Source organism: Diceros bicornis, chromosome 11, assembly GCF_020826845.1.
Source record: "Diceros bicornis minor isolate mBicDic1 chromosome 11, mDicBic1.mat.cur, whole genome shotgun sequence".
NCBI classification, from domain to species: domain Eukaryota; kingdom Metazoa; phylum Chordata; class Mammalia; order Perissodactyla; family Rhinocerotidae; genus Diceros; species Diceros bicornis.
In genome coordinates this window covers 24,566,341-24,591,567 of record NC_080750.1, presented here as the reverse complement: position 1 = coordinate 24,591,567, position 25,227 = coordinate 24,566,341, and the positions used below count along the sequence as shown (strand labels likewise).

Sequence of the window (25,227 nt, the reverse complement as noted above, 5' to 3'; positions counted from 1 at the left end):
ACTATAAGATATAAAGGATCTCTAAATTTAAAACAAATTAAATAAATTTGGAGATAGAATTCAGTATGAGTTCTTGACAAAATTTTGCAGCCTAGAGCTTCATTTTCTTTTAAACAAGGAAAAACAGGGTTGAATAAGATATGAAAACTGGAAGGAAACTATTAATGATTATTTTTTTCTTAGTAAGTTTATCTTCGGGACCCTGAATTACCTTTTACTTTACTGTATGATATGGACTGTATGAATCCATTTAAAAACCAACTGAGTTGTACCACATTTTAGGAAAATTATATAATATAATATATATATTTTATATTTATTTAGAAGCTTTGAAATAGTACAGTAAACACTTTGCAACACGGTGTATAAACTACAGAATGTCTTTGATATTTTGTCGGTCTTCAGAATACAACATTTTTTATAACCCACGGGTGAAAGGAACATAATCACAATCTCTCTTGTAAAGTCGGAATAGTTTGGGGAACACTTGATCACACAAAAATAATATAAAACAGTCAAGTTTAAAACAGTGATATTGCATTTATAATGCACAAATTTCCTTTATCTTTATGACTGGCTTCTCGTGGTGAATATAAACATCTAGAGGGCTCAGTGACATTTGGAGAGAGAAAGATATATAGCGCTGTAAACAGGCACACACTGATCGGAGAGGCAAAATCAGTTGCCTAAAGTTTCTACAGTTCTGCACATTTCAACTCATTTCTCAGGCCTGCTGAGAGCAGTTAGGTCCTATAATTGGCCATGATGACTCCGCCGGCAATCTAATACTCAGTTACACACAACTAACTGGATGGCCAAGGTAATGAAGTTGAAAAGTTGATGCTTTTGTTGGTCGACTTGTGCAAATCATGCTGCTTCAGGTAAATCCTGTAGAACTGACTAGCATATCCTTTTCCGTGCTGTGAAAAAGAAAAAAAAATACTCTAAGAAAAAGAGCCTGACTTTTGGTGGTTAGAACTGCACATTATTGTAAAAGAGGCAAATACAATGGAAACAAGTTGTATCCCCATACCAGACCTACGTAGTGTCAAAATATTTCAGTGTTACCTTGGTTTCTAATAGTCACAGACATTCTGTTGTTTGGCTTTCTGAAAATGAAAATTTTGACACTTTTACAAATCTGTCTCACATGGATAATGTATACTTTATACACCAACTGCCAATTATGTGGAGATTAACTTTTTAAGTTATCTACAAAACAATCTCTACTTCACTATTTACACAAGATCAGAGTATAGAAAAAAATGTATGGCCTTTACATTTTTAGAACAGTCTTTAGAATATCTATGAATAACTTGTTATATATTTAATTTAATAAACTCTAAATTTTATATATTAAATCAATATGTAATAGAGAAAACTGTACCAGAAAGTGTTTATGTATTTAAAAAATTAAAGGCTGATACACATTTTCTAGGTTTATTTTATCTCATTTTTTAAATTATATAAAAACCAAATCTTTTTATGGCCTAGAATTTTTTTTTTTTAAGTAAATGTGTCCCTCGAAAGGAATCAGTTTTCTCATAAAGAGAGTAAAGGCTAAGATGAGAAAAAGATATTATGGAATTTGTTCCAGTCTTATAAAATATATTGAATTATGAAGCAGAATGCTCAGATTGAATCATTCAGATTTTATGATTTTAAGTATTTTATTTATTTATAGTGATAAAAGATATTTCTCCCCACCTATCCATAATCATTGTAATATTTGACCATGAGCACAATGAGAACAGAAACAGCAGCCCCTAGATCAATATCTGGGACAAAACAGACAGATAGTAAAAATGTGCTTAAAATCAAGATAGTTCAATTGTGATAAAAATCACAATTGTTTGTATATGCGTATCTCATTAAAAATTAAAAACTATACTGAATAGCATAATTGAATTGTTGCAATCTGGTGAATAGTTGCTTTTTTTTTTTAAATAGAACATGCTGATCAGTTCATTTCCTTTCCTATGGTAGTTCCACTAATTTTAAGTAGATTATCTAGTTATACATTTTTCTGAATTTATTTTCCCTGATCTTCTCAATTATTTTTCCTCGCAAACTCAGTTTCTCACTAGACTATCAAATACGTCTTTACTAGTTCACCATTCAGCAGTCACGCATCAATTAAAACTGTAAAATTCACCACCACCATTGACAGAAATTAAAGTGAAAATGAATATATACATGTACTGTGTAGTAACCAGTATTGAAAGCAATCAAAACATATTTTGTCTTATAATATCATGAATTATAAAATGAGTTAGCTACAACACCAGACTACATGGTAGCTATTATAACTTACCTGGTCAGAATGGCACAGAGAATATTCTATAAGCAAATAGAAACCCTGCTCTTTTAAAAGATTCAAATCCAATTTTCCTATGCCCTTGAATTTAAATTCCCTGTTTCATGATAAACTTGAGTATAAATGATTCAAATATATTTTGTTTACAGCAATCAGAATTTAAAATTCTTCAGTAAATTAGTATAGTTAGCCACCAGATAAATTCGGGTTTATAAAATGAACTGGAGCAAATAATCACAGTCACCAAATAACTTATTGTCCAAACTGAGCAATTGTGTGAGTAAAAGGGACCACTATTTATAATTGCACAGGACATAATCTTGCACACTCCTGGACAACCCAGGAGATATGATCACCCTACAAATAATAATACTTTTTTCAAAATAAGTTGGAGATATTAGTTACAGGTTGAAGTTTTTTCTTTAAATAGTATAAATCAGAAAATACTGATTTATACGAAAGATTATTCTACTAGTTCAAGGACAAAAGAAACTCAGGAGTGACTTATACTCAACCTATAAACTAATTCATTATGTGAAAAAATGAATATACTGAAAAGCTACATCTTAGTATAAATGCAGAAATTAGCCTAACACATGTTTAAATCAGTAAAATATTTCTAATTAGGTTAAAAGATTACTTATGGGAAAAGCTATTAGCATAGATATTATATGTTCATCTGATTTAGACAGAATACAAAAAGAAATTGTGTTATTAAAATGGTTCACAGTTATAAGAACATAGAAGTTTAGCACACATTATACTCAATATCTTAAATATAAACATCAGCTTAAAAGGCATATTTTAACTACTGCTTAAGGTTACATGTGTGATGCTCTTACTTAAAGTGCACCTATTCCGGTAGTTTTCTGAAAAACATAATTGTCTTTAATTAAATTTACTTCCTCCTACTTATTTGTTAATTCAGGAGTGCAAGCCTGAATAGGACAAGTGTAAGAGCTGAGGTTGAAGGTCAAACAAATTAGAATGGGGAGGGAAGATGTCCTCCATTGCAGACACTAATTTCCCAAAAGTAAAGTACTGCCAGACAAACTAAAGAAAATGAAATATTATATTATTACTAAGGTTATAGTCACATACATTTTGTTTTAAGGCTCTTAAGAAGCGAGTTTGAGTACTGAATAATCATTATTCTTTGGGGGCTGTGTGGGTTAATGTTGGACAAGTAGCACACAAATATTATTTTAAAAAATCAATGTTATTACATTTTAGAGTCAGTGCCAAGGACAATTATTGCTCAGTATTAACTATCATGGCTAGGCATTTGCTGAAACATTTCAGGCTAGAGAGAATGGGTCAAATACATTGGATCTCTATGCTTTATGATGTGTTCTGTATATGCTTTGGAATTATCAAAGCATACTTGGAGAATTTCTGCTTTTTCTTTTCATTTCACGAATGCATTTTTCCCCTAGCTATTCATCGGTATATGTAGGGAATGGGTCACTTGATATGGATGAAAGATTTTCTTTTCAGTCAAATCAAATGTAATAGAAAAAAGACTGTTAGTATTCCTTTTTACCTCTATTTTTTCATTCACTGCATTTATTCTTCATAGTGAGTCATAGAAATGTTATATTTAAGACATTATCTTACTGTCAGAACTGCAGATGAAAAACTTCTCTTAACGGAAAAGAGATATTCAAATATCTACCTTCTTATAATCTAGCACATATATGTATGCATACATTTAATATATATGTATGTATATATCTAGCATATATATGTAATTTTTAATGAAAGTTCCATGATGCATATTTTTCCTTATATTGTGGAATCCTGTTACTGCCTTTGGTAATTTGTAAAGTATGATATTAAACTGTGGAACATTTAAAAATTCCGATTAATGACTTAAGAAGAATGACTATAAACATGTATGTTGCAAAAATAATTGTAAAAATATCAGTACTGTTATCCTATTTATACCATGTATAATAGTATAATAATAGCCTGGAGAAAAATAATTTTGTATAATATATTAAAATGATTAATAATCATTTGATTATTAATAATTTGAATATTCACATTCTTCTACTTGCATAGCAGGAAGCAAAATATCCTTTATACTTTGTGAGAGTATAAACTACAGAAGCTAAAGCAATAAATAAAGCTTGTGAAGTGATCTAATCTATTTCTGCTACTGAAAGAGAGAACAGCCTTCAAACATCCCAGATGATTGAGACTCTCCACGACGGTGAAAAACTTCCAGAGGCTGAGATCAGTAACCTACTTCGGAGCTGACTCAAATGTTTAATGAGCTCACAGTCAGGACTCTTCTTTATATATAACGTGAATCTAGCATACCAGAGTTTAAGCCCATTACCCCTTGTAGAAGTCAGAGACACCTGCTCTCTGTTCCCTGTGTAAAAGCATATTAGACACGGAAAGATCGTTTAAAAGCAAGCCTCCATTAGAGATCTGTCCAGTTGAATAATCAGTTCTTTTAACTTTCCTCTGTCTTATTCTTAAACCATTTTTGAAGATTCTCTTTTAAAATCTCTTTAAAGAATTTTCTTTTTCTGTTTAACCCTAAAGTCCAGAAATGAGCACAGTAGTGTTAACTATTAAAAGTTGGTCACTGCTTGATTTGTCTTTTATCTTCTCACTTGAACATACTTAAATTTGCTTTTACTTTTTAAAATACAGTTGTATATTATTCATATTGTAATTGATTTCCTCCTCACAAAAAGATTTTAAACTATATATATATCATGAAATATCTATATATTTTTAAATATATATATTTTTATTTTAAAATATTTTAATCTATATTAAAATATATATATATTTCATTACATATATATTTCATGAGATATATATCATATATATATATAAGGAAAAACTGATTATATGCTATGGCTTATTATGAATTATAAAAAGACCGAAAGCCTTCTGTTAGTATAATTCATATAGTCTTTCTGTCCGATAGTAATAGCTTAGTGCAGTATAAACTTGAGTTCTTATACTTATTTCGTAATATTCACACCATCCTTGTGCTAAATTTCCTTTTTCCTTTCATCAAACATTATGCCTCTTTAACCTAGCTTGACAGAGATAAGAAAGTATAGAATATATCTAGAAAACAAGAGTTCATTTTGAGGAGGTGGTTCCCATATGTAAACTTGATTAGTCTTTTAGAAAGGAAACTTTGTGAAATAAATGACTCAAACAATCCTTCAGACCATTCATGTAAGAAATATGTAGTAAAGCCAAATGTTTATTTTTAGTTTATTCTATATATGTATGCAATGCTTATAACATAATTTGCAATTAATAAATGTTTATTAAATTTAAAGACAAATCTATGGGTTTTTTAAGATATAAGAAGTTGGCAAGTGTATTTTTGTGGAATAGAAATGTACATTAATGAATGAGTAAAATGGATCATTTTTAAGAGAGGAGACAAGATGCTGAGCATAATATTCTCTTCATAGACATTCTAGCTCTAGCCACTCTGGCACCCTCAAACAGTCACCATCTCTCCTAATAATCTAATGTTACCAATACTACTGTATCTGAGTTGTGATAGAGACTATACCAATTTGACGCTATGGATTAAAAATGAATGGGGCCTCATTTTCCCACTAAGAATGGTGTGCGCAGTGTGTGCAAAGAAGGAATTTATTTTATAAGCCGGAAGGTACCCTCTAGATCAAGTAGAGTCGATGTGTTGTGAAGATCCCTGAATTTACTACCATTGAAAATTTCAGAATTTAGTATTGCTTGGAGTTTATTTTTAAACCAAATTTTATTAAGTAAAAGATGTAGCCTTGAAAATAGGGGCTTCTATTTGTCCACAGGTACAGTCCACAAGTATGACAGTATGCCATTACCCTCACATAGCTTTGTATGAGGAACTGAGTCCTCTGAAACATCATGGGTTCCTTCTAGATAGAGGATCTATAGGCTTTCACAAATTTCTATATACTTGCGTGTGTGTGTGTTTGTGTAACTTAAAACTATATCATCTCACAAAGGTGATAGTACATTTACAACTGGTTCCCCAGGAAATATCTACTCTGTGGGTTAGTGTAATCATGTCAACTACCACTAATATTTGTAAAAGGGTAGATGTAATTATAGGAACTCAATTTTGTTCAGTTTAAAAATCTTTATCTCTAATTAACTATATTAATGGAGTGCTTTGAATGCTACAACAAACACTACTGATAGTGTATCTACTCCCTTCAATAGACAATACACTTTGATTATCATCATTATCTGAACTGATTTGAGCAAGATATCTAAAAACACACAGTAATCATGTATAACTTTTCCATCTAGACACAAGAATTGTCAATATTTTAAATATCTAGTTTTCAAACACTAAAAACATTAAAATTTTAACTAATATTTGTTAAAAAAAAAAACCTACTATGACAATGTACTTGTGTAGAATTTTATAGATTAAAGGGATCTATTCCAAACTTACCTAGAAATGTCAACAATTATGCCTTGGAAGCTTAACAAATTTGGCCATTATACCAGGCTCCCTCTGATAAACAAAACCTCCTTGCCTCATTGGTGGCTTAAAATCAAGTTTGGAGACTGAATTATTTTTTAAATACTCCGACCTTACATTGGTATAAATTTAGGAAATGGAACCCTAACATATATTGCTCTCCATGTTTATAATATTACAAATTTTTCTGGAATTCTTTATCATAATCCACTAAACTGTGGAAACTATGATTTGTTCCAGAACTATTTGAAAATCACACCCTTTACATTGGCAATAAAGTACTCTTTAAATTTCTTTTGAAGACGATCTACTCAATTATATCTTACTTTAATGATGGCAAAGGATACTTTAAGTTAGACAAATACCGTTATTTTGTGTATCTAAAATTCTAACAAAATATCCATATGTTCCTTTGAAGAATAAATGGTTCTCTTTTTTTTCTTTGACAATTATGGAGCTGATAATATTTACTGACATTTAGATACTTGTATTTCAAGTAGTTTCCTTCAAAACAACATTATAAGGAGATCAAATTAGTTACTTCCCTGTAAGGTTGAAATTAGCATTAATTTTCAAAGCAGAAGGTGGAAGATGCCTGAATGAGGTTGGTTATTCCTATGTGTAGGGGTGTTATGCCTGTATAGACCTATTTGCAACAAACAACATAATTGTATTACAATACTAGACCAGCTACTAGTGATGTGCACAACTTCGTCTTTTATGTGAAAACCAAGCATAAATTCCAGCAATGAATGATGAGAAAAACTTAAGAATGAATACATAAGACCTTCATTTTAAAAATATATAGCCGTGTATCTGATTCATTAACCACTAGTAGCCTACTTAAACAGGAGTAAGATTTCAAAATAATTTAACTAAAATGTTAGATAATTAAGCCATGAAAATAAGTGGAAAAATTTCTGGGTTGGTAAGTAAAATACTTATAACACAATTTGTACAAGTTTATTTTAAAAAAAGACACACAACACACGTGACTTAGAAACTGGCTGTAAAAGTATGGCTATTTATTCAATATATTTGATGATCTGATTTCCCCTAACATAACTCAGTCACTTCTATGTCAAAGCAAATAGCAGATTAAAAACAGAAACTGCAGGCTCAGAGGGGAGCTGAAATGCTAACACATTGAAAAGTGAAAGCTGACTTCTGTTTTTCTGTATCCAGAAAATCACCCCCACACAAAAGCAGGTTAGGAACCCCAAGACTATAGGCTTCAATAACCCCTTGAATAGGATTGCCAGATAAAATATAGGGTGCCCGGTTGTATTTGAATTTCAGATAGATGATGAATAATTTGTTAGTATACATATGCCCCATGCAATATTTGGGTGTTAAGTATTTTATTTGTTAAAACTGGCAACCCTATACTCAAGGCATCTGCTTCACGATATCACAGATGACTCTAGTTACCAATGAGGCAAATGTTACACTGGGTTTTCTAGAAAAATGTTGCATGACATTTTCTAATTATTTTGTAACACTGTAGTTCATGTGATAAATTGTATACATATTTCCATCAGAAATGATTTAAAATTAAGATGTCAGAATTCAAAAGGAGATAAATAAAATTCAGTAATCTAAAATATAAGTTCATATTTACTGACTAATTGCCTGATTATCATACATGAATACAATCTTAATTGTTATTTAAATTATTTTTTTGTATTATGATTAAATTTTAACCTTGGTTCTGAGTGAAATCTTTGCTTCTGTGAGACAGATATAGCATATTAGACAAAATCTTTTAACTTCTTTGTATAATAAATATAATTTTAAATTATTTTTCTAAAATCTAAGCCTAGGTATACATTTTAATATTAGTTATATTCTAGAAACGCATTAAGCCACCTCCCTCTTGCCGTTTCAAGTTAATCTATCATCAGATAATTAGAGATTTGAAAACTGATAGGCAGTAAATCAAATTCAGCTTTAAAACACATCAAAAAAATGCTAAATTGTTGAAATAAGATTACATCATGCTTGTTAAAGGTTAAAAATCATTTTAGTTATGTTCTAATTAAATGACAAGATTCATATCCTTAAATAATTATGTTAAATTCTATAACTTTAAACTTTGTGTTTGATTACGGTTCATCTTAATTACTGCAAATATTTAACCACATAATAAAGTAAATAAAAGTCATGTTATCCATTACTGTCTAGAAAAGTATCACAATAAATCTACAAAAAAGTTATAATTTTAAATAATTAACCTTTGTTTGGGCCAGTAAAAGATTCTGGTTAAACAGCATTGGCAACATATATTTATATATGAAATATCTATATCATTATTAAAATATGACAAACATATAAACCTACCTACACATTTCATAATAAAGATCTCTCAAAAAACATCAAAATTTTGTATCATTATTAAAAAAAGCATCTGAGATACTCATTAGCTGCCACAATGTCATAAAATAACACACAATATCTAAGAAAAAATCTGAAAATAACTTAACGTAATAATGATGATGAGTAAAAACACCAAAGAATTAAAAATTGTTACATGAAAATCCCAGAAACGTAACGGAAAGTCAGATAAATTGCCTCTAGCATAATTATCCTGTATCATCAACAACCTCCTGCCCCTAATCATGTGTCTACAGTGGAGCCCCCTTTCCGTTCATGTTTAAGATTACCTTATATTTACTTAACGTTTATGTATATGTGTGTAAATTATATGTGACAGACAATTGAAAAGAAAGAGATTAGTGAAATTAGCAGTTGGTGATGATGAAACATGAGGCTTAGGGAGCTGTTAAAGAGAAAGTGATCAATCAGAAAAAAAGAATAAAAGAACTAGTATAGTTAAGGCTAGAATAAAAAGAACCTGAAAATCACGACAGGTTGAAAGATTATGAAATCCAGTGGAGAGTATGTTGGGAGTGCACACAGTTAGATTTTGTGGGATTGTTTGTTTGTTTTAGCGTTCAGTATATCATTTATGAAAGTCAGGAAGATGCTTGGATAACTAAGATCAAAAATGCACTTGCTTCCTTGGTTTCAGGATGTTTTATTTATTGATTCACTGATGTAGTCCTTAAGCATTTATGGGTGTTTACTTTGCTCCAGACAAAGTTCTGGGACTTGAGACTCTAAAACGAATACACATGGATTCTGGTCTAAAAGATTTGAGTCCAATGGGCCAACAATTGTTTACAAGATGTTTTAAAAACAGCAATCATGTATAAAAATCTATAAGAAGTTACAAGAAGAATGTCTATATCTCTTTGTCTGGGAAGGCTTCTCATTAAATGTAAAATGAGTTGAAATCTTAATTGATGAGTAAGAGATGGCCACGCAGATGCAGTGAGGAGTGGTTTTATAGATGAGCGAGCATTCCAGAAGGAGAATGGAATGCATCCAAGTATACGGGTCTGGGGAAAATGGTGTATCAAAGAGCTGACAAGCATTGAATGACATGAAGAAGAAAGTGTAGGCAGGGTTTAAATATAAAAACTTTTAAAGCTAGTAAAAATGTGAATAGTATTGTGGCTGCAACAGAGACCTTCTCAAAATTTTTAAAAAAGAGAATATGAAATTCAAATGTCTATAAATATAAATAAATATTTGACAGTAGAAGCCAGATGGAAAAGTAGAAATATTTTCATTAATTTTGGTGAGCTAGGCAGAAAGGACTGAGTTTGGGGAACACAGAAGAAAGGAGACGTGAGTCTGCGCACAGAGCCCAGCTGAGGTTCCAGAGTTTATACTTTACACATCTGGAAATAGTTTGCATTCCGTCACCCTAAATCTTACAAACATAACAAAACGTTTTGCAGTCAAAATGACTGCCTGGGTGTTTTGTGGCTGATAATTCAATTCTAAGGATAATTGTGAAAGAAAAAAAGGGGTGAAATGAGCTGCTCGAAGAAGTGATATTATCCCACCATCTCAAGCCTTGGGTAGCGTTAGCAACAATAAAAGCTGGAACCTATAAAAAAGCATGGGGAATTTTTCCCACAAATTTTAACAAAGAAAAAATAAGGCAGATAATGATTACAGACTAATATTAAATTCACTTTATAACTAAGACAATTTTTTTTTAATAAAATATTGCTTCTGGGTTTACTGTTTCATAGAGAGACACTCACAAGTAAATGTCACCCTAGAACCATCTGGTCTGCAACTCACAGAAATAGTAAAGACACAGGGACAATTTTAATGATGGTGTTTAAAATAACATTTTAAGTGATTAAAGGTCGCATACATTTGATCAAATCTTTCCTATCCAAAAATAACCCCTGCTATATCTCCATCTTCTAAGGTTTTCAGTTATCATCTTTCCTGGTGTCTACTTTTCACTTCCAAAAATTTAATTTAAAAAAGAAACTACACGTTTTTTACACTGCCTCAAAATTAAATAATTAATAATAATTATTATTTAATAATTAAATAAACTGTGAAAGTGTAAAAAATTCTGCATTTTTGATATATATATCAGACATAATTTTTCATCTTACTTTTTCCATTCTACTGAAATGGACTTTCGAGGGTGTTCCTAATTGGTTATCAGTTTTCTAATCAAAACTGACTCCGTCCCAGAACATGCGCTTTATTATTAACAGTAGTACTAGTAGTATTGGGGATGCAATCTTCTCCCCACCATTCAGGTTCAAGACTTGAGAACAATCCTTGATAACTACTTTCTTTACCTTTTATTGTTACTTTTAGGATTCTAATACTATAAATTTTTTTCAAAATTTTCTAATAGTAATCCTGTCATTTTCCTTCCACCAGGCCCTTATGGCTACAAAACTTGACAACTGTAATAACAGTCTGCTAATAAAACAAAAACACAAACAGAAACCCCACCCCACATAACAAATCCTTACTGACTTCTTTCTGAATAGCGTTCAGTTTCTTAAGCCTGAGATTCAAGTAGTGAATTGGTTACAAACACTCTAGAATCAGATGGTCTCAAATCAAAAGACTGGGTCTCCCTCACCAGCCATGAGAGCAGGGGTAAGTTATTGGACATCTCTTTTTCTTAATTTTATAATCTATAAAATGGAGACAGTAAGAATGCCTGTTTCATATGGTTATTGTAAGACTTAGATTAATATCTGAGAAGTTCTTAGAGTAGCGCCAGGCTCGTAATATGTTCTTAACAATTGTTAGCTACTATTACTATTGGTGTTATTATTAAAACATGTCTTAATCGATCCAAAACATAACTTTCAAAGCTTAACTTCCACTGTTCCCCCTGGATTTATCTTATAGATTTGGCAACATAGAATATTCACTTCTCCATATTTATTTGCTCTCTAATTTGGCACTTTTGTTCATGCAATTCTGCTCTTCTAGAAGGCCCTTTTTCTCTGTCAGTTAAAATCATGCAGAGAGTGCTCCAATACTGGCCCCAAAGTAGAGTTCTATAAATCTTTCCTTGATTACACTCTAAGGGATCTTTCCCCAAAATAGCCAAAGACATTTTATTCTAATCAAGTAAATATCTTTTTCATCTGTTAACGAGATAAGAAACTTAAAACAAGGTAGAATCATTGAAAACCAGTGCAGTTTGAGAAGTGCTTAATTGCTGTTGACACTGCAATTTCATTCACAGAAACACTAAATGAGAAAACAATTAAATCTATTTTAAAATTTCATTTCTTCCATAGTTGGGAAACAGCCCTATTAAATACGGTAAATTTCACAATTTTATAAAAAAATGAGAAATTTTTGCTTTCAAATGAGACATGAACATAAGTGGAAATAGGAGTATACGACATTGAAATGCAATTTGGGCACTGGAAGTTAGTTGTTAGGTCTCTTGTTATTCAGGCAAAATAGTGATAAATATGCAAAAGTGATGTGGAAGGCAGAAGACAGAAAACATACAGAATCATAAAATCATGATAATTGCACAGAGAACGCAATGAAAAAAACACAAACAGAAAGTAAAGTTTAGGCAGTTTGGGGGCATTTCTCAAATGGGCTTGTGACATTATTTGCTGGTTCTGTCTGACTTTGAAAGACAAAGGTGCAAAAATATAAATATAAGGCTGACTGAGAGAATCAGGTATATCAGATAATAGGATTTTAGTGACGAAAAAGAAGGCAAGAAAATCTTTGGGTTTCTGTGTGTTCACATACTGATTTACAGCAGACATAGATATCTTTGGTATATCTTATAGAAAGACCCTATTTTCCACACTAACAGACTGTTTTCATTTATTTTGTGTGATGATTTTAGGGCATCTGTATCTCTCACACAGAGATATCAGAACAGAAACACTATCCTGTCTAAGGCCAGAATTCACCCTAACAGGCTAGCCAAATTGTCAAAATGTAGATTAAGTCAAACTGGATATGGACATCAATTTGTATCACTTTTTAAAAAATTTGGCCTAAAGAAATATAAATTCTTCATTTTCCTCTAATCATCAAATATAATAAGCTGCTTCCTATACTGAAACAAAAATCTGTTGTTTCAAAAAAGAGTATTCTTTGTCAGATTATTTTCACTGTTTGTCGTACCTAATCAAGTATCTTCACCCAGTGTAAACGCACAGTTAAGTAAAATAATGAGACTACGAAATTTTAAATGTTATAATTAAGCTTTGTGGATAACATCATCAGGAAACGAATACAATTTAGTCTTTGCTGGGCATTATACCTTTGGTTCTATTCTATCCATTCCATTGGTTTCACAGATGAAAAAGAAAAATAGAGATAGTGTACTTTTAAAACATATGTATTATGTGAAAGAATATATACTGCAGATGTAAAATAGTGATATATCGTGAAAAGAACATCTGGAGTCTGATTTTTCTCTGGGAGTAAAAGAAAGTATAATTAGTTCTATTTAAGCCCAGAATTTTAATTTTCTCCATACTCAGGCTGATGTCATTGTTCCAATTTTAACTGAATATATGGTTGCCTTGAACACTTAATGAGTGCTTCCTTTGGGCCAGGCACTCACTGCTTTAAATACGTTAAATAATTTAATCTCCGCAATGAGCTTTTGAGGATTTATGCCACACATGAGGAAAATGAGTTACAAGAAGGTTAAAGAAATTACAGAGGTTATACAGCCAGTAACTGGCTGGATCTATATATGAACCCTGGCAGATTGGTCCTGTAACAGGAGCTCTTAAATACACCACATCACTTCTCTGATATGAGGACAGGTATAAAGACCCACTCTAAATTTATGGGGGAAGGGCGAAAGGGGTAAAAGGGCATATGTGTACAGTGACGGATGGTAATTAGACTTCGGGTGCTGAACATGATATAGTCTGCACAGAAGTCGAAATATAATGATGTACACCTGCAATTTATATAATGCTATAAGCCAAATTAAAAAAAAAATGACCTACTCTCATAATTCCATTATAGGCTATGAGTCCAAAGGAAGTACATGCATACTTTAAGAACAAAATCAGAAAATGATATCCTCTGAAATTAAAAGTTCCAAGCCATCATAAAGCCAAAATGGATAAAATTAGTGATGCTTAGAAAAATCTATCCTGAAAATAATAAGACTAGAGTATTTATCAAGTGTTCACGAAGGACACCGCAATCCAAGTGGGTGAACAGGTGCTTCACGTACATCATAAAAGAAATTGGAAACTTTTCACTGGTACTGTAATATGCCCGAGGTTGGTTTATTAACTTTTTTCAACATTATCTCAAAGGAAGGTTGTTGGTTTGCATGACATATAGGGTGGGGTACTATTAATAATTTTAAAAGCTTTTGTGTGTTTCTAGGAGGGCCCAGAGCAGGTGACACTGAGATGACCTGAACTGAATAGGTTGATCTGTGCAGGATGGTAGAGCACCCTCATATTAAATGAGGATGCAGGAGGTTATGTGTGATCACTGACAATGAAATTGATCTGACGCCCTTTACATTCTCAACCAGAGTTCTCACAGTATTTCTATTTTTCCTCCTGGATACCTCTCAATTGATTTAGTTACTACATTTGTGTTTTAAATTAAGATATTGATTTAATTTTCACATCTGTCTGTGATGAGCTCGTGAACCATAATCATGTTCCTATAGAGCTGCCCTTGAGAACATTTATATAATCGAGTTCATGAGCAAACAAAACCGAAGACCACTGTGCCTGGAATCTAGTCTGTGCTTAACAGTAAGTTTTCTTGAACGTGGGTCACACTGTCAGTATCTTTTGTCAGTATACTTGGGAAGATACTTTTTTCAGTATCTTGGGAAGACTTGGCTAGAGCAGCTGCTTAAAAACTTTTTTTTGGTTCTAAACTGCCATGGCACTACTTTACGATAAATAACAGCATTACAAACAATAGGACCTATTGACACCTCTCTGAAATTAGAAAGTAACTGAAATATGAAAAGCTTTAAAAGATTTTAAAAAGGACATAGATTTAAAATTAACTTCAAAGCAATCTGTCATTTGTAAACTATGTTAAATGTTTTCATTTAAAGGGAAGGTAATATTTCTCCATATTAGATATATTAGCACACTTTTTATAAGCATTATGAAAACATAATTTCTGTGAAGAATTCTTGCAAAGCAAGCAATTTAGGTTCTCAGGGATTGTTTCTAGTTCTCAAGCTCAATTCTAAGTGTGAGAAACGAAAATTAAATTATTCAATGTCAAGTATTTCCTAAAAATAATTCTAGTGTAAGCCTGCATTTTTAAAAAATTACCTTTCCCAGTAATTTCAATGAGTCAATATTTTGTTGTTGTAATTTGAGAAATAATTATCTTCACACCATTCCATAACATAGTTAAAAAATATAGATTTCCCAAGTCCTTAGCTTAATTCAGGTTCCAAGGAGTTAGAATTCACTCCAATCTATCAACAAAAGGCATTTCTACATTGTCTAATACCAAACAACTCCTTTGCCTATATAAAATTAAGTATATTTATATAATCATAAAATATTCATATATCTAATTCTAAAATTGTTTACTATAGCCTGAGATTCATAGGGCTTATTTCATGACCTTTGATTGATGAGAATAACTATTACCTTGTAATGCTGGTTGCGTATTTATGAAATTGGCATCTTTATCATGTCTTATTTCATCTTTTTATGCCTATAAAACAGGCACTCAGTAGTAGCTACTACTATTATTAAATTTAACATTAATGTTTAGCTAACTTACAATTCCCCAGTTGATTTTATTCCCTTTCATTTTATTTTTTTGTGTGATTAATTCATGCTTCCACATTACCAAGCTAACACTACACTTTACTTTACTTTCCAAAATATCAACTCAAAATATGATGATCATATACAGCCTGCTTGCTGTATCTTCTAAAATAATTAAGAAGCCATGTATTACTACTAGGTTTAAGGAGAGTAGGCAACTTGACATTGAATCATTAATAATGGCTGTTTCATTTTTATTTTATTGTAAGCCATTTCACAGTAACTGACACCAAGGATTTTCCTTAAAATTCAGCAGACGATAATATGATACCAAAAGTGGAAAATTCTTATTATAGGAGAAATAAGCCAACTCAGTAAAGGAAATATTCAATATTTAACAAAATAAGATATTTAAAGTCTAAACTCATCTGTCTCCCTTTTATAAATTATAATTATATATAATATGAAATCTTAAATCTCTAAGTTGTAATGCATACTTTTAATAGACACAGTCTATGTTGTTTATTGCAAATACATATAAAATGTATGACATTTTCATACTCAGCTTCTGGAATCTACACATTTCCCCAAATTTCCTTCTAATACTATGATCTCAAAATTCCAAATCAAGAAAGATAAGATGTCATCCACACAGAAACAGGAAGGGAAGGAAATAGATAAAAACCCATGCTTTCTCAATCGCCTTTCCTTCATCCTCCAGTAAAATTGAGCCTCATTCCCTTCACTCATTTACCAGCCCCAGCGATGAGAAAAGCATTCTGCGGGAAATGCATCACAGGGGTAGAAAGTGCTACTTCACCAAATCACAGTTGGCATATGCATACGTCTGCAGTTTGTAAAGCTTTCTAGGTAAAGTGTTTCAGGAGCAAATACCAATGTTGGGGTCAGAATATTTCCCATAGTGTGTAATTTAAATCTCTCAGGATGCAATATAGATCGGTTTCCTCTTTTCTGCTCTCAATAAAGACAGATTAACTGATCACTATCTTATCTGTGTAGTATTTGTTTAAACACTTAACATTTATGTCACCTCTCCCCTTTTCTTCTCAATTCACAGTCCCTCAGTCCTTTTAAAGTCTCTTCAGATATGCTATTTTCCAAAATGTTAATCTCTTTACTTTATTCAGAGTCTCCTTTAAGCATTATAGTCTCCAGTTTGCCACAGTCCTCTAATCTAGGCTCAAAGAAATGCGAAATACAGACATCTCAATTTTTCTGCTCTTTTGTTATAATCTGGTATTCAAATCAACATATTTAAATATTTGTTTCTATAAAACACCAAGTTAACAGAAGATTATGTTTCAATCAATAAGAAAGATATAAAGACAAGTATCAAGCATTTTGAAAGACGAGACATGACGAGAACTCCAAAGATAGTAAGAGAAGTCATATCCAAGGAGAACATTTCCTAACTAAATTGTCTTTTCAGCTTACACACTGGTATATTTTAGGCTCTGATGATTGGTTTCCCTGTATTATCAAAGAGAATAACTGGCTATTATATTTTAGTGAAACTCAAATATATTACATTATTTCATTCAAATTATATAAATTTAAAACCTGGAAAAATTGATCTTTGCTTAGAGGCCAGCACAGGAGTAATCCCCAGGGTGGTTGTAACTGGAAGGAAACAGAATCCTGGACTTTTTAAGATACTAGTAATGTTCTGGCTACTAGACACAGTGCTTAGTTAATGTTGTGGTCACTAATTACACAGATGTGCTCATTTTGTGAAAACTTCTTGAGATATACATTCGTGATTTTTACACTTTTCTATACGCATGCTATACAGTAATAAAAACTTTAAAAATAGAAAATAAAAATGGGTCACTATCTATAAACCTTATTTAATCATGAATCAAATGAATTGTAAATGTAAATAATATTTATGAGAAAATTATGCAAATTTGAACAATAAGTAGACAATCGATGATAGTAAGGAAATTTTTTTTAGGAAGAATACTGTTCTTGCAGTTATGTTAAAAAGAAATTTTATCTTTAATAAACAAATGCTGAAATATTAATGGGCTAAACAGTAGGATCTCTGAACTTGCTTTAAAAATCTGAGCGAAGGGGCGTGTGTCAGCATTTGGATAAAGCAAATTTCGCCAAGAATAAGCTGGAGAACGTGGAAAGTTTAGTATACTATTCTCCCCTTTTTTGTATACGCCTGAAATTATTCATCATTTAAGAAGTGTTTACAAATATAACTTAGTAGAACTCCACCGGTTCTACACCATATTGTTCTCTATTACCATTGTTCTTATCAAAAAGATTGAGGTTAAGTCAAGAATCAAAATATATCTACCAAAACACATTTAGATTTCATGACCTCCAATGTAATCATCTGATGAATAATTCTATGGCAAATAAACCTTAAATCTACACTATTAGTGACTAGCAAGGGGATTAGTTCTGGCATCAGGTTTATTAATGGTGAAAGAAAAGGTGCAAGAATTTTATACTAATTTTTTAGGTCTGCCTCCAGGTTTTCTAAACATTTTCTAAGAATAAATCACAGGAACTGTCAGTCTGTAACATTAACTCCCATATCCATGGACCTATTTCTACCACCATTTCAATTAAACCTACATGTGAAATATTTTATCTTACATATACCATCAGGTGTACACCGTCAAGACAACCTACTATATACACTTTACCTACAGTTGCCATTGTTGACTCAGAACTTTCTACCATGTGTTGCACTTGGAGTCATACCCAACCATATGTTTAGTTAGATATGAGAGAACTACTCTGCCCTGGCTATTTCTTTATCCAGGGTTATTCAAAATTTAACGTAGGAAATATACATTTGATATTGATTTTATTTATGTATTACTTCTAGGCTGAGGTCTTTTTTCTTTTTTAATGCACTTATTTGAAAACTTTGACGAAAACATTTACAAATATGCTTTTTATGGAATAATGTAGTAATCATGCAATTTTCAGCTGAAATATAGGTATTGGCATATATATGAAACTTAGAACACGACGACAAACTAAAGTCAATTTTCTAGAATGTGTAAAATATACAATTAAATATTCAACACAGCCACTATTGGAATCTAGTGTAGAATTCTGGCTAATGTCAACACTAAAGGAGGGAAAAAAGCCCTACTGATTACATTTTTACAAGCAGTAAAAATAAAGTTTTCCTCATATTACAGACATCTATTTTCTCTATGGTGTCATGGTTAATTTTGTTATATTATGAAATGTGAACTGGTCTTCAAAAAGTACAACCTGTACCTTAAAAAATAAAGGAACAGACCAAAACTGATTGTATCACTTATCTGTTTCTCAAAAAGCACCATGTTGTCATGTTAACAGCTTCTGATAATGAAGTAGCCAGCCATTAGTTAAATAAATTTACCCTAAAACATAATCACTATCTCTTCTTTCCCTGGTTATTGATAGATATAATTAAAAATTAAATTAAATTTAAAATACAATTTTTCTATATGGGGTGTATATATGCACAAATGTATCCATACAACGGAATCAGAAAATAGAACACAGAACGTTAAATTCAAGGACTTAAAAGCTATCATTGATAATTTAGATAACACTTTACTGTACAGATTATAGAAATTTTATTAAAAGGAAGTTCACATATAATCTTTCAATCCTTACAGTTAAAAGAAACGTATCTCTAGGAGAAAGAATATGATTTTGTGCCTAAGCACAATGTATAAATGTAATGTCACATAATGTATCAATTTAGAATCAGGAAAAAACCCTGATTTATCTGCAAAGTTTCTAGCTTAGAATTTGTTTTTACCCATGTCCTCTTGTATGTAATTACATTTGGGGGTTCAATGTTTTCAAATCTTCTACCCTCTTCCCACCTAAACGATGCAGGTGATTAGGAATCACTAATGCAGTAATTAGGGAGTCTTCTTGAAGCTTAATTTAAAACTTCCAAGATTTTTATTATACTTTGGGAAACAGTAAATTGATTCACATTATACTGAATTTAGTCTTGATTCAGTGGTACTATTTAGTCTTGAACAATGAACCTCACAGTCCAAAACAGTTTCCAAGCTATATTATCTGAATGATGCTATTTAATTCCTACTAAAAGGATTTCGGAAGACACAGACTCACCCAAAAAAAGTCTGGCACATTGAGTATTGAATAATGTTTAATGATATTGATAAGCAATTGGATTTGTATATTCCAGACTATTTACAATATCTTTATAACTTAGTGCATTTAAATTTTGACCCATAAATCTTCGGTATGATGAGGCAGGAAAAAGTTCCCAAGAAGATGTTTCTTTTCATTGAATAATTCTATTTGTGTTTTAATTGATAATCTTCCTTTGTTAGGCTCACATGATGGACAAATGCTTATATGGATTTACTTCCAATGTACAAAATAAGAAAGAGGATGGAAATGATCTGTAATATAAAATGAGGTATAGAAATAATATTAATTTGCTAAATGTTAACTCAATAAAATGCCAAGTATGCACAAAATAAACTACTTTAAATAGTAGATGAAGACTCACATACTAAGGAGTGTAAAATATTGAATAAAGATATAAATTACTTTTGTCAATTAAGTTTTCTCTATATACCCTTCAATGTGCAATATTTTATTTAACCATATATCTGTGAACTAAAAAATATAATTAATAACATGTAAATAAATAACTCTTAAATGGGAATTAAATCAGAAAAATAAGTGACTATAGCAAAGGAAAATATATATCCATAGCTTTATAAAAAAAGAAGATGAGATCTAAAGTATGAAAGCTGTTAGTAAATAAAATATGTAAAAGAAAGATTGTCCCACAGACCTGGTAAGAAAGGGGAGTAATTAAAATTCTAAGAGAGTTAAGAAATGTGAGACAAATTTAACTCCTACTTAGGATATAAAATAAATTCTTAGAATAAATCAAGAGAAGTTTAAAATCTCAAAGTATTGAAAAACTCCATCATATTTTACAAAACTCCTTGGTTAGGTGCATTTCAATATTTTGAATGAGTTCAAAATCTACTTCCTCTCCTAAAAAGTTGTAGGTACTAAGTAGAGAGAAATAAAACTAATTTAAAACAATTTTTAAAAATTGGAAGAGGAAAGTTTGCCTAGAGATATCAAAAACTGTGTGTGTGCAGACGTGTGGTAAATGAAAGTACGATGACAGCATTAAAGAAAATTTGGGTACTTTAAAAATACTGATTCCTCCATTCATTCATTTTTCATCGCATAATTATTTAGCATTTATAATATGCACTGCTAGGTAACGAGTCTAAACACGCCAAGAGAGTATTGGATACTAACTAGTTCCAATGCACCCAAAGGCACAAATTTTAAATGACATGTGATAAGTCACAGAGAAGCACTAATTTCTCAATAAGTGAAAAACAAGTTGCCTACAGAAATTGCCAGATGTACAGATGGAAAATGAACTCTTTTGTTTCACATCTCCACCTTAGAAGGATTTTTATAGCCTTAACTTTAAATCATATTAGTTGAGGTAGACCATTACTCAACAACTAAAGAAGATGTAATGAGATGTTACAATATCTCATCGATCTAGAGTTATAAGGAAGTTCCAGTCAGCTGCTGCATCAGTTAACTGGAGTATTGATATGAATTGTGACTAGATTAGCACTTTTCAAAGAAGTAAAATATCATACAAATCAGTGAACATTAAATTCTAACAGTCAATATATAGAGAATATGAACTGGGATCGGATTTGTTCTGATTCTGAGTTATCATTTGTTTCCCGCTCACAGAGTTGAGGTGAGTAAACTATTTTGATTATGAGAGATTAATTCTCAATTATTGAATTAAAAAATGTAGTGGAAAAGTAGAAAGAGATAATCTAAAAAAGTGAGAAAATTAGTTAGGTTCACAAATCTAGATGTATTCTTATAAAGAAGAGGGAGAAAACAAAAATATCAGAAAGAGGATATTATAAAAAAAGTAGCACAACTTGGAGTAAAGGTGAACAGAAACTAACATATCTACTAGAAAAGAAAAAAATCATGAAAAAGATGTCCATTCATTTAGTGATGTATGGACCTATGAGACAGAAATGTTAAAAAAACCATGTATAAAAATACTTATTTGTGGACTTTAATATATGATAAAGTGATGCTATATTTATGACATTAGAGGAATATACATATCTCAGAGAAAATACTACACAGGAATACATAAATATGAGGGTAATGTATACCAATAAGAAAAGTCATTTTAATTTGAATGATATATATGCTTTTACCACACTATTGAGTTCAACAAATTATGAAAATCCACAGAAGACAGACTGAAATAATGAAGGAACTGGAAAAGGAGTGAATAACAAGATACACTCTACAATTTCAATCAACTAAAACCTTGAAGTGCTCCATAGAAATAAGATAGATGCCCAAAAGAATTTTCCCAAAATGAAGTTTACTTAAAAGAAGTCTAGGTGAAGTGTCAGCAATATTTTAAATGCAATGTTTCAAAGTTCTGACATCTTTTTTATGATATGGATGAGTTAGGCTGAAATTTCAAAAGGGCTCAAAAATATGCAAAAATAAAGTTAGGTCAGCAGACAGCTAGCGTGATTTTTTGGCCTACACGGACTAGTCTAAGTGTTGTATGATATGAAGGCAGGATGGACCATGACTTTTCAATAGATGGTTCCCTTCAGTCCTATGATTCTAGAAAATTTCATGGATTTAGGCTTTAAAAAGTATTCTGTCAATGTAGTTTTTTCACTTTATTCAATATAATTTATTATTGTATGACCCCTTAAACAAATGAAAGAAAGTATATTTTACAAAAGAAATGAAAGAAAATATATTTTAGATGAAATTTCATTTGTTATTTATCTAAGAATTGTCCTCAATTCTTAGAGAATGATTACATTTATTGACAAGAAATCAACAAGTTTCCAACTAACAAACTCTTATACATCTAGTACTGTGTTGTTTAGGCTGATTTTGAACCAAAAGACATGCTTGTTTACTGACAAAAATCTTAAGAGATGATGGTCAAAATGTGCCAAAATCATAAGCAAGAATTACAAAATCGTAAGCAAGATTGCAAAAATATTAAAGATATTGTTTTAACTATTGGGTTTTTCTAAATTATATTACTAATATTGCTTTTATCAATTATATTCTTGAACTTAAATTATTTTTACATTCTTTATTTGCTGAGACTATCCAGATAGTTTTATGCATAACTTTATTGGGTCTTTTGAAAGACTAAGTTAGTTTAAATAAGACTTCTATAATTCTGAACAAATTTTTGAAATTTTCATGATAAAAATGCAATGTTCTTTTTAAACTCCAGAGAATATATTTTCTTTTTTCATTTTAACGTGTTGAAAACAATAATTAATTTTTTTTAAAGTTAAAGTCTTATTTTAGTATTTTTTATTACTCTAATAAAAATTAAAGGTAAATCTAAGCTAAAATTCATTAACATTTTGAGATAAATTTAAACATTGTGTTTTGAATATACAAACACATTCTACATGTTGAAATTTATTTCCTCAATCTTTTATGCATCCCTTTGGTCCTTATCAGAGAATTAGCAAACTACAACATTATAACAAAAATAAGAGAGAGGGTGCTCATAAAGTGCTCATGACTAACGAGGCAAGCATTAATAGATGTGTTCACAATTACTCCTGATTAAAAAAATGAGTTCCATTTCATTAAATGCATCGTGTATGCTCTTCATGGATCTTTCCTTATACATAAAAGGAAATATGACCGTATTTAAGCATCTTTTTATTTATTTATTCTTTTTTTTGTGAGGAAGATCAGCCCTGAGCTAACATCCATGCCAATCTTCCTCTTTTTGCTGAGGAAGTTTGGCCCTGGGCTACCATCTGTGCCCATCCTCCTCCACTTTATATGGGATGCTGCCACAGCGTGGCTGGACAAGCGGTGCCTCGGTGTGCGCCTGGGATTCGAATCCGGGCCACCAGCGATGGAGCTCGAGCACTTAACCACTATGCCACGGGGCTGACCCCTAAGCATTTTTTTAAAAAACATAAAGTCCATTTTTTTAACATGCGCATACACATACTTTTGTGTAAAAGCTGGCTTCTTGCAACTTTTAATCTTAACTTTAGCAATCAGAGGTATAGAAATAGAAAGTTCTTGGATATAGACAATGATCTCATTTGTTTTAGTAAGCATGTCACCATTTCTCTGTCACTTTATAAATGACAGTGGTAGCCTCATTAGGCTTTTTTTAGAGCTTTACAAAGTAGCTAAATATACAGCTACTTTTCTTAACATCAAAAGGTACATTATGTTCATTAAAGAACTAAATGCATGTTTAGCAAAAGAAAAACTGCTACCTCAATAATTATTTAAACATTCTGATTAAAAGCAAGTAATTAGTGTCAATTTTTAGCTTCTTTAATTACGTAAGGGACATGCTTTTCAACTTAGAAGATGAGACTATTTCCATTCCTGATGATAAATGTACAAGTATTAACAACTATCACCATGTAAATTTGGGAGCAAAATAGGAACAGTTTTGGTTTATTGTTTGTACTATTAGATTAACCATACAATTGCCTATCCCTATTAAATCAGAGCCATGATGTAAATTTAAAGATAATTGTGTGAGTCTAAGATGACATTAAATGCTAGAAATTTAAAAAATTCACACGTGATTAAAGTTATATGAAGAACTAAGGAGAGTATAAGTAAAAACAACAAAATACCTATATTTCCGCTTATTTTTCACACAGATCACAATTCATCCCAAACCCTAAATTTTGAGCAGCGTGAGCTGGCTAAAGCAGAATATTTAAAATCAATTTATTCTAGTATATATCTGGATAATATGCAAACAAATCTTAATTTTCTTGGTAAAATAATAGATGCATTCTTTCATTTCTAGCAACACACATAACTACTAACATATTCCATAATCTCTGAAATCAAGTTTCTCAGTTAAATACACTTGATTCTTAAGAAGTAGAGAAATTTGCATTAAAATATCTGCAGCTTTAATATTTTTATTAATAAAAATTGTTACTGTGATCTTAAAATTAAAAAGAAAAACTAGTCATTGGAGACAAGACATTTGTCGATGTTTAAAATTTCAGTTCTATATGTAAGTGAAAACTTCATCAAGACTAGTATTCACTAAGAGGGTGAATTGATTTTTTAACTATATTTGATATAGCCTTATTAGTTAATATATGCTAATAGCAAATATTTGTATTTAGAAATACAAATTTGAATTACTCTGAATCATATACTCTTTGAATTTTTGCCGTGAAATTATTGATAATGTATCTCTACAATGTATATTT

At 31.0% G+C, this 25,227-nt stretch overlaps 1 protein-coding gene across 1 annotated transcript in view; it reads right to left on the bottom strand.

The window, feature by feature from the left end:
• Positions 1–220: 220 nt before the first annotated feature.
• PCDH10 (protocadherin 10) overlaps positions 221–25,227 on the bottom strand; it is a 41,081-nt gene continuing 16,074 nt past the window's right edge. Inside the window, exon 5 of the mRNA XM_058550066.1 lies at positions 221–920. Coding sequence (XP_058406049.1) covers positions 901–920 — 20 coding nt within the window. The 3' untranslated portion in view covers positions 221–900. The remainder of the gene's footprint in view (positions 921–25,227) is intronic.